Source organism: Danio rerio, chromosome 4 (assembly GCF_052040795.2).
Source record: "Danio rerio strain M-AB ecotype USA chromosome 4, GRCz13ab, whole genome shotgun sequence".
NCBI classification, from domain to species: Eukaryota; Metazoa; Chordata; class Actinopteri; order Cypriniformes; family Danionidae; genus Danio; species Danio rerio.
In genome coordinates, this window is record NC_141024.2 from 36,419,096 (window position 1) to 36,430,000 (window position 10,905).

The following is a 10,905-nucleotide window of genomic DNA, read 5'->3' on the forward strand; positions in this document are numbered from 1 at the left end:
TCCATTCTGTTGAGTTCTCCTCTTGTAAAAGCTTTTTAACTATTTTCACTCTAAGACAATTCTTCCTTTGTTTAATATCCATCAATCCTATCCCTCCTTCTTCTGTTGCTCCTATTATTGTATTGTACGCAATTCTTGGGGGTTTCCCCTCCCATAAAAAATCTTGAACACACTTTTTCAATCTCGCTTCTATCCAACATGGCATTTCTGTTACATATAATTTATACCATAGCTTTGATGTCATTAAAACATTTAAAATTAAGGCTTTCCCCTTTAAGCAAAGTTCTCTCATCCTCCAGAAATTTAATCTTGATTCTATTCCTCCATAAAGTTAACCTCCACTCCACAGCTGCCCTGTCCTGACCTATTCATGCATCTCTAAGGACCGAGCTGTCCCGGGAGAAGCTTGCTAATATACAGAATTGGACTCAAGGCCTTCTGGGCGTTCAAAGCATTTGCAGACCTGGACAGATTTGTCCAGCCCATCACCCCCTTGTGCTGGAAAAGGGATTCATTCTCCCTATGAGCTATCAACCAAGGCTGAACCTGGACGGGGGCGTCCCGCGAGTCACTTTTAACACTCAAGGCAGGGATAGTTTGTCCCAATTGGAACGTAGCCAAGGCAGAACCTGGACGAGGGCATCCCACGTGACACTTTTAACACACAAGTTAGGGCTAATCTGTCCCAATCGGAACGTAGCCAAGGCAGGACCTGGACGCAGCAGGCATACAGCGTTGAACTAAGAAGACAGGGCTCATTTTTGTCCCCACTGAATTTACTTTTACCACACAGATAATAAATAAAAGGAATAATGAAGACACTGAACACCATTTGACCGTTAAGTTGTACAATATTTATTTATTCAGAGTCTTCTGTTTGTTCGAGCGGGCGAGCGCCCTGGCTTTTCCCTTTGGCAGGGCGCCATGGCAGCGTCCTCCTGCTGGTTCCCTCCTGGAAAAGAGACACATAAAGGGTAGTTAGCCAATGCCACACGTTCTGCTGTCCACGCCAAAGAGAATGTGATTTTTACCAGGGGAGAGACGGAAGTCTCCGTCCTCTTGCGCCCTTTCCGCGGGGGGCTTTCAGTGCCCGCTGCCTCCCCATCCTCCTCCTCCTCCTCCTCCTCCTCCACCAGGGCCCTTTCAAAGAGTCTGCGGCGCTCGCGTGCTTGGAGAGGTCCGAGGTGAAGTGCGTAGAACTTATCTGAGGTTGAAGTGTCATGGCACATGAATTGCGCCACCTTGCGGCGATCCTCTGAAGAGTGTGCATTCTTTGCCTGCGTCGGAGAGAGACAGAAGCTTGATTAGGATAGAAGCCGCCGCTGGTAGTTACAGGGGCGTCACAATGCCTACTCACATGAGTCGCGATCGCAGTGCGTACGTCAGTAAAGGTGGGTTTGCCTGGAAGGCCCATACTGAGCCAAGCAGACTGAAAGTACTTGTTCAGGGTCCGACAAGGACTGGCTCTGGAAGTGAAAAAGAAATAGGTAGCCTGGCTCCCTCCGGGGAGACCAGCCCGCAGCGCCAAAAACCTGCGGAACCAGCTGTATTCCTCCCTGTTTAGGGACAGCTGAGCCGCCCCAAAGGCTCTGTTTGTTTTGTGAGTGGTAATCTGCCATCAGAGAACAAGCAGTGAATGAGTGAGTGAGAGAGAGAGCATGCTACTGGTGACCCCCACCTTACTTGCGCCATACTCACGTTAATGACATAAGCAGACTCGTCGGGGCTTCTGGAGGCCTCTTCAACCTCCTGGATTGTGAGATTCTGGAAGACTCCACAGCGGTGCCCAGAGATGGAGGTTAGGTAGCCAGTCAGAAAGCCATAGAAGCGCCACTGTTGCCTAGTGCTTGGGTTGGATTCGAGGCTATCTGGTGAAAGACATTAGACAGATTAGACCACCGACGGTTCTATTTCCTTTCTGGGTCACCAACAGCTCTTGGCTGCTGGTGACTTGTACTCCGGGGCGCCAGCAGCTCAAACAACAGCTGCTGGTGGCCCGGAGAGGAAATGTGCGTTTCTTCTTCAGGGGCACCAGCAGTTCATGGACTGCTGGTGCCCCTGAAGAAGAAACGCACAACTCCTCTCCGGGCCACCAGCAGCTGTTGGTTCATCCAGCCACGTCGGTCTGCCCCCCTTCCCCCCCGAATGAGTCCCATTCGCGGGGGAGAGGGGCAGACAGACGTGGCTGGATGAACCAAGGGCTGTTGGTGCCCCGGAAGAACGAACAGGGGGAATCGCTGGAACGGCGGAAGGGCTTGCTTACCTAGCAGGGCGGGAATTTTCCTCCCAGCGGTCCGGTGACAGCGCACCAGACTGGCCTTGGGGATCAGTCGGCTTTCCTTCGCCTGCTTGGTCCTTACCTCGTGCACGACGACACGCCGGCGTATGCCGCGGATGAGGGCTCTGACCTCCCTTCGAATCAGAACCAGAGCCGTGCTGGAGAGCTGACAGGCGGCCGGCGGCGTCTCCGAGAGGTAGTCTAGGAACTGAGCCACGTTCTTCAGGTAGTGCTGCCTGGTGGGCTCGGCCATGCGCGTCTGACCTAGCCGGGCGGCCCACGCTCGGATTCGGGCTGGTTGGTTGAGGAAGAGGAAGTCCCCTGGCTCCGCGGTGCCCCTGGCCATGTAACCAAGGAAGGCTTTGATTCTCCCCAGCTTCGAAGTGACGTTGTTCCGCAGGCGGGGGGTGGGCTCGCTGCCCAGTTGGTACCCTTCGAACTCCCCCAAGAGAAGGTCTGTGGAACGAGCACAACCAAGAGTCAACTTCCCCGAAGCCACACACCCAGCAGAGCGACAGTGACGTGCCTGAAATATACTCAACTCAGCGCGGGGACGTGGTCCGGGAACGGGTAGGCAGTGGGCTCCAAAGCCTCCGGAGGCTCGGGGGGCGTCGGACCTCCGGCCGCCCCTCGCCCGGGAGGCGGTGGTGCAGGAGGCGACCTGGTTCTCCTGGCCCTCTTCCTCCTCCTTCTCCCCCCTTCTCCCTTCCTTAGCTCTCGGTAGAGGCGTGTGATTTGGAGCAGGGTGGACCGCATCTTGGTAACCTGTTTCCCCAGGTCCGTGAGCTGAGCCTGTATGCGCTCGGTGGCGCGCCTGCAGCCGCGGTCGGCGCACGGGCGGCCGGCCTCTGGGTCCTCCGAGTCCCGCTCCCCCTCGGAGGACGATGCTAGCTGGGACACGACAGGGATTGCAGGCTGGGTGGACCGCAGCCACTGCAACTCCCGAGCTACTTTCCGGCGTTTCGCCCTCCCCATAGCCTCTTTCCTTCCCGAGGTCGAGAGCTCCGCGTGCTGCCTCAAGTGCCTGTCTAGGCGGGCTGGCGTCCGGCGACATCCCGGGACCGGGCACGGTGTCTTCCGCGTGTCCACGCGGCCGGCGGCCAGCGCGAGAAGCAGCCGCTTCTCGTCCGAGTTGGCCACCTTGTGAACGGCCGTCAGGTGAGGCGCAAGCCGGCTGTACACGTTGAAGCATAGGGCACATTCAGCCATGACCGTGCCAGAGCCAATGCAGAGGGGGAAAGGGGCCCGCACGCCACGTGCGGCGGTTAATAAGCGGCCGGAGGCGGCGTCCACTTCCGCGTCATGACGTTGGTGGACCCGTATTTCTTAAAGGGGAAGGACACCCCCCCGCACCAGGAGGTGTAAGCCGATGCCCTACGGAGATCCATTCGGTTCAAGCCTTCTCTTGTTACGACTTCTCAAGTAGGGGGGAGAGGGGTGTCCACCTCACTCCCTTCCCCCCTTTTCAAAGGAACCAGAGGGGGTGTCCCGTTAAACAATTCACCCCACCGCCCCTTCATCGTTGCCCCGGTCAGCGGTTCGACACCTCTCTCTCTTGTCACGACTCGAGTTGGGGAAGGGGTGTCCCACCTCACTCCCTATCCCCCCTTCATTTTGCTGTTCTGGCCAGCGGGAGCTTTTCCACAGCCATCCACGTTCACTTTTTCCACCCCAAAAAGGGGATTGATTGTTTGAGCCCCATCGGGGGGGGACAGCTCCACACGCGCCAGCCGCGGGAGCTTTTGTGACCTGCTACAACCAACATGGGATACGCACCAACCATCGAAAGGGGAGTTCAGACAGCCCGTAACCCCGGCACCACTGACCCTGGCACGTTTCACCTCGCCGGAGTCCACTAGCTTCCCCTCCCAACCAACCACCCTCACTCCCCCGGGAGCAGGGTAGGCGGGGTGGGGGTCAGCCGGGAGCCAGCAAGGATAAACCCAGGGGGTGGGCGGCGTTGCGGGCGGGCGGGCGGACGGACGGGATGCAGACGCACACACTCGGGCGGGGGTAGAATCGAAGCCCACACCAGCTCGTTCCCTACGCTGCCCCTGGGGCCTCGATTCACCACGCCGGGTGACTCGACCGAACCCACCGAACATCCCCCAGCCCTCGCAGGGCGAGGGGCGTGGGGCGGGGGCACGGGCCGAGTATCGGCGCGGGGGAAACGGAGTCCAGGGGGGCGGGCTGGCGGGCGGGCTGAGCAGCAGACAAGCTCTGGGTCATTTAGCCAGACGGGCCATCTGGGTCCTTTACCCACAGATCGGGGCGGGAAGGGGGGGGCGCTGTGTGCGGAGGGACACCCCCACGCCTCCCTGATACAGCGCCCAGGACGGGGAGGATCTGCCACACCCATAGAGGCCGACCCCATTGGTGCTTTGGGGGGCCTGGGTGGGGGCCTAGCCCCTGGGGCGCCACACTAGCTCCTATCGATCAGTCACCGTGGGGTCTGGCGACTGGACTGTCAGAGACTAAGTCCATATTTTTACGCCTTCCCCGAAACCCTGATGGCAGGTCAGAGATTGTGGGTGTCGGGCAAAAACCTCCAGGCGCGGGACGTCCCGACAAGTAGGCCGGGAAGGGTGGTCTCCCGTCGGGCATGGTTTGGTGGGCTCGGGCCTGGGTCTAACCAACGCCCCGGTGAGCGCCAGGCATAACGTATTCCTGTTGGACCTTTGGCGCTAGATGCGTAAAGATGTGCCGCTGGTGAACCATCGATGGAGCCGCTGGTGAACCATTAATGGGGGCCTCTGAGATCCAGCGTTGGGGAGGCCTGTGCCCCGCGCGCTCTGCCCGGGGCACACACACCCTTCTCGGGGAGCGACCCCAGCCCCTCTCCCTGGCCTGGGGCCTCTGAGATCCAGCGTTGGGGAGGCCTGTGCCCCGCGCGCTCTGCCCGGGGCACACACACCCTTCTCGGGGAGCGACCCCAGCCCCTCTCCCTGGCCTGGGGCCTCTGAGATCCAGCGTTGGGGAGGCCTGTGCCCCGCGCGCTCTGCCCGGGGCACACACACCCTTCTCGGGGAGCGACCCCAGCCCCTCTCCCTGGCCTGGGGCCTCTGAGATCCAGCGTTGGGGAGGCCTGTGCCCCGCGCGCTCTGCCCGGGGCACACACACCCTTCTCGGGGAGCGACCCCAGCCCCTCTCCCTGGCCTGGGGCCTCTGAGATCCAGCGTTGGGGAGGCCTGTGCCCCGCGCGCTCTGCCCGGGGCACACACACCCTTCTCGGGGAGCGACCCCAGCCCCTCTCCCTGGCCTGGGGCCTCTGAGATCCAGCGTTGGGGAGGCCTGTGCCCCGCGCGCTCTGCCCGGGGCACACACACCCTTCTCGGGGAGCGACCCCAGCCCCTCTCCCTGGCCTGGGGCCTCTGAGATCCAGCGTTGGGGAGGCCTGTGCCCCGCGCGCTCTGCCCGGGGCACACACACCCTTCTCGGGGAGCGACCCCAGCCCCTCTCCCTGGCCTGGGGCCTCTGAGATCCAGCGTTGGGGGGGGGGCCGTGCCCTGCACGCTCTGCCCGAGGTACACGCACTCTCCGGCGGCAAGCGCTGGTTCCAAAGGACCCCCTAGATTTGCACCTAATCACCAGCCGTGCCCGGGCACCCCACTATTAAGCCCGGGGACACTAACTCCTCCAAACCGCATGGATCAGACAGACGTGCTGCTGGTGACCCAACTGGCCAAGACGTACCGCTGGTGACCCAATCGGTCTTTGGGTTTGTGAATGGGTCACCACCGGCCCTGGGCTCGTGTATGGGGCACCAGCCGCACGTCGTTCTAGCCTCCGTCTGCGATGGGGTCTTATGTTTGCTGCGGGGTGATGGACGCTGGGAGACGGGTTAGCAGCTCAGAAATGGACCCTTGACTCCCGTGTACCCCCTAACTCCCATGGTGTTCAGACCACTGGCCTTGCCCGGATTTGAACGCTTGTTTTCGGGTTAGCTTTGCTGGCCAAGAGGCCTGGATCCTTGGAAGGACCAGGGCAGCAGTGCGCATTTGGTTTGCCCGGATTTGAACGCTTGTTTTCGGGTTAGCTTTGCTGGCCAAGAGGCCTGGATCCTTGGAAGGACCAGGGCAGCAGTGCGCATTTGGTTTGCCCGGGTTTGAACGCTTGTTTTCGGGTTAGCTTTGCTGGCCAAGAGGCCTGGATCCTTGGAAGGACCAGGGCAGCAGTGCGCATTTGGTTTGCCCGGGTTTGAACGCTTGTTTTGGGGCAACGGGGCCCTCGTTAGACCCCTGGTTCGTTCAACCGCGAAATCGAAAATTGCACTAAGTCCTTCATTTGAGTCTGTTATCGAAACCTCGACGGCAGGTCAGCGAAACCCAGGGACGCGCTACCCCCCCTCCAGGCGCGGGTCATGCCGGAGAGAGTGGTCTCTTCCCGGGCATGGCTTGGTGAGCTCTCCCCCTGGTCCAACCAACGCCCCCGGTGAGCGCACTTAGGTCTCAGCTGGTGCGTAAATGGTGCCGCTGGTGAACCATTGGCCTCCGAGGCTTCATGTCACGCGCTCTCTGCCCAATACACCCTCACTTATCCCGGGCAAGCACTGATCACCAAAGACCCCCCCCTGGCTCTTTCTGACCCATCGCTTACCGTTGGTGACCCAAATAGGCCTTTGCGCGCGGTGGCCTGCCATGGACTCCTGACTCCCATGGTGTTCAGACCACTGGCCTCGCCCGGATTTGAACGCTTGTTTTCGGGTTAGCTTTGCTGGCCAAGAGGCCTGGATCCTTGGAAGGACCAGGGCAGCAGTGCGCATTTGGTTTGCCCGGATTTGAACGCTTGTTTTCGGGTTAGCTTTGCTGGCCAAGAGGCCTGGATCCTTGGAAGGACCAGGGCAGCAGTGCGCATTTGGTTTGCCCGGATTTGAACGCTTGTTTTCGGGTTAGCTTTGCTGGCCAAGAGGCCTGGATCCTTGGAAGGACCAGGGCAGCAGTGCGCATTTGGTTTGCCCGGGTTTGAACGCTTGTTTTCGGGTTAGCTTTGCTGGCCAAGAGGCCTGGATCCTTGGAAGGACCAGGGCAGCAGTGCGCATTTGGTTTGCCCGGATTTGAACGCTTGTTTTCGGGTTAGCTTTGCTGGCCAAGAGGCCTGGATCCTTGGAAGGACCAGGGCAGCAGTGCGCATTTGGTTTGCCCGGGTTTGAACGCTTGTTTTCGGGTTAGCTTTGCTGGCCAAGAGGCCTGGATCCTTGGAAGGACCAGGGCAGCAGTGCGCATTTGGTTTGCCCGGGTTTGAACGCTTGTTTTGGGGCAACGGGGCCCTCGTTAGACCCCTGGTTCGTTCAACCGCGAAATCGAAAATTGCACTAAGTCCTTCATTTGAGTCTGTTATCGAAACCTCGACGGCAGGTCAGCGAAACCCAGGGACGCGCTACCCCCCCTCCAGGCGCGGGTCATGCCGGAGAGAGTGGTCTCTTCCCGGGCATGGCTTGGTGAGCTCTCCCCCTGGTCCAACCAACGCCCCCGGTGAGCTCATCCATAGCGTTTGCCAGCGGTCGTTCCAAAGACCCCCCCCGCTAGAGACCCACCATCCCCCAAATGAGTGTTAGTTGTTTCAAACAGCAAAAAAATAAAATCAATGCATTTCGTTTTCAAAATGATTTTTTTTTTACTTTCTCTTATTAGATCATCCCACATCTTTTCTGTTGCTTTTCTTTCATTTTTACCAATTAAAATTCCTAAAATTTTCAGCTCTTCTACTTCTCTAAATTGAAAACAATCTGTTAAAATATCTGCTTTACCAAACCTCATATATTGTGTTTTATTTTCATTTATTTTGCTTCCTGTTCCCTTACAAAACTCCTGTACTTTTTTCATGGCTTCTTTTACACTCTTTTTCTCCTTCACTATTATTGTTGTATCATCAGCATACTGGTATATTTTTCCTTCATCCTCCTCTTCTTCTATTTTTATTCCTTTAATTTTAGTTTCTTGTTTTATTGCTAACCCTAATGGTTCTGCGATTAGGGAATATAATAGTGCTGAAAGAGGACATCCTTGTCTAATTGATCTTGTAATTTTAAAACAATCTGTTAAAAAACCATTACATTTTACTTTTGTAAAAGCCCCTTTATATAAAATTTTAATCCAATTAATAAAATTCTCTCCAAATCCAAATGTTTTGAGTACATCAAATAAATAAGTATGTTCTACTCTGTCAAAAGCCTTTTCAAAATCTACACTAATTAAAAAACCATTCATCTTCTTTTCTTGCAAATAATCTATTGTGCTTTTAATACTCATTGTTACATCTGCTATATCTCTCCCTTTTATTGCATATGCTTGGTTTGATTTAATTAATTTAGGCATTACTTCCTTTAATCTATTCGCTAAAACTTTTGCTAAAATCTTTAAATCTGTATTCAACATTGTTATTGGTCTATAATTTTGTAATTCAGTTTTTGCTCCTTTTCTTTTATATATTAACTTCATTAATCCCATCCCCATTCTTTCATTCATCTCTTTACATTTAAAAATGTCTTTAAAAACTTCTTTAAGTATTCCTTTTAAAATATCTTTAAAAACAATATAAAATTCATTTCCTATTCCATCTATACCTGGACTTTTCTTTTTATTTAGTTGATTTATTGCAATTTCAATCTCTTCTTCTTCTATTTCTCTGTCACATTCTTTGTTGTCATCTTTTTCTAGTTTTACTTTTATATAATTTAGAATCTTCCTTTCTTTTTCTTCATCAATACCTTTTGCTTTAAATAGATCTTCATAAAAATGCTTGATTTCTTCTAGTATTTCTATGTTTCCTTTCGCAATTTTTCCATTCCTCCCTTTAATTTCCTTTAGTATTCCTGCTTTACCTCTTTGCTTCTCTAAATCAAAAAAGAATTTCGTGCATTTTTCCCCTTCTACTGTGTATTTAGATCTGCTCCTTAACATTGCCCCCTTATATTTGTCTTCTTCTAAATCTCGTAATTTTTGCTCTATTTCTTTGATTTTTTCAATATCTTTATTTTCCTTGTTTAATTCTTTTTCTAAGGATCTTTTAACTTCTTTTTCTGTATACTTTTTACATCTTTGTAGTACTGCGCAATATTTGATTGTGTATTTCCTGATTTGATATTTTGTGTTTTCCCACCATATCCTTTTATCTTCATCATACATTCTATTTTCTTTTTCATTCTCTATTATTTCTTTGACTTTTTGAACATAATCTTGATTTTTTAAAATGGTTGTGTTTAAAATCCAAGTCCCTGGTCCTTTTTGTATGTTTTCTATATTCACTTTAAAATGCAAGAGCTTATGATCACTAAAACTGTTCTCTTCATACTGTATGTTTTCTATAAAATTTTCAATATTTCTAGTACATAAAATAAAATCTATTCTCGTTTGACATATAAAATTCCCCACTATTTGTCTCCTTGAAAACTCTCTTTTTTCTCTATTCCTTTCCCTCCATATATCTATTAAACTATTTTCCTTTATTAACTCATTTAGTTGCTTTCTTCCTATATCCGATTTAAAAACCATTCCATCAGCCATATCTTGTTTTCTAAAAACAGTATTAAAATCTCCCATCATTATTATTTCTTTAAAACCTTTTAATACTTTATTTAAAACCTCAAAATATTCTTTTTTGTCTTTATCTTCTGTTGGTGCATGTATATTTGCTATTATTAATTCATGTCCTTCATAGTTCACCTCTATTACTAAACATTTTCCATAATTATCCCTATACACAATTCTTTTAAAGTTTAAAACATCTTTCCTTATTAAAAAAGCAACACCTCTTCCAGATTTACCATCACCATTATTATATATTATATCCCCTTGCCACAACTTTTTAAAATCATTCATTGCATGTTCTTTCCAGTTTGTTTCCTGTAAACCTATCACTTCCTTGTTTTTACATTTCTCTCTTATTTTCTCAAATTTATCTTTTCCCATCAGTCCCCTTGCATTAAAAGACACACAGTTTAAAACCATTAAAATAAATAAAAATGAAATTAAAAACCTACACATCCTCATTGTCCTTCATCTCCTTCCAACGCTCTCAACCAACAACTCCTTCCGTTAAAAGAGACAAAGATTAAAAGCATTTTAAAATAGATAAAATATTTTAAAAACATCATTTTTCTTTATCTTCTTCCAGTCCCCTTAACACTTCATACCTATTTACATATTTAGCTCTGTTCTTTGTTAAAACTTTTTTCTTTGCCATGTCCAAGTTTGGTTTTACCTTAAAAGTTCTTCTTCTTAAAAATCCTCTTTCCACTTTGTTCTTATCCACATTTTCCATCCTTGTTTCTTCATCATTTGCCATTCCTTCAGCTTGACCAGTCTTTCTTAGTTCCTCTTTTTCCACCGTGCTTAAAAAAGTTTTAAAACTGTCCGATATTTCCATTTGTGACCACTGTCCATCCTGTCCTGATAACTGTACTTCATTCTCTTCATTTTCGTTTTCTCCTTCCTTTTTTTCATTGTTATTCATTTCCTCCTCCATTGTCCTTTCTATTGCTTCATTATCTTCTTCCCTTTTGTTGTTTTCTTCATGCACCTGCCGGTCCCGATCTTCTCCTCCTCCTTCCTCTCCTTCCATCCAGCATTCACACTTGTTTAAAAAATTTTTACATTCCGGGCACCTGACAGTGATACAGTGTCTTGCAA

The 10,905-nt window shown here is 51.2% G+C and overlaps 1 protein-coding gene across 5 annotated transcripts; it reads right to left on the reverse strand.

Moving 5' to 3' along the window:
* Window positions 1–831: 831 nt before the first annotated feature.
* Window positions 832–4,779, reverse strand: LOC137491189 (uncharacterized). 5 transcript variants are annotated; one of them, XM_087248593.2, is made up of 6 exons: window positions 2,821–4,779; window positions 2,264–2,734; window positions 1,699–1,868; window positions 1,358–1,612; window positions 1,032–1,277; window positions 832–952 (listed from the first exon to the last, which is right to left on the reverse strand). In XM_087248593.2, the coding sequence occupies exons 1-6, from the start codon at window positions 3,485–3,487 to the stop codon at window positions 860–862; spliced, it is 1,902 nt and encodes a 633-aa protein (XP_087104719.1). In that variant the 5' UTR covers window positions 3,488–4,779; the 3' UTR covers window positions 832–859. The 5 variants fall into 5 exon arrangements, with proteins under 5 accessions (XP_087104719.1, XP_087104717.1, XP_087104718.1 ...); XM_087248591.2 differs by having other exon boundaries at window positions 1,032–1,612; XM_087248592.1 differs by having other exon boundaries at window positions 2,264–4,779.
* Window positions 4,780–10,905: the final 6,126 nt, after the last annotated feature.

Coding starts and splice junctions, on each gene's coding strand:
- LOC137491189 (XM_087248589.2), bottom strand. CDS start 3,479: ATGTGCCCTATGCTTCAACGTGTACAGCCGGCTTGCGCCTCACCTGAC. Junction 1,869..2,263: donor GAAAATTCCCGCCCTGCTAG/GTAAGCAAGCCC, acceptor GTCTTTCACCAG/ATAGCCTCGAATCCAACCCA. Junction 1,613..1,698: donor AGTCTGCTTATGTCATTAAC/GTGAGTATGGCG, acceptor CTCTGATGGCAG/ATTACCACTCACAAAACAAA.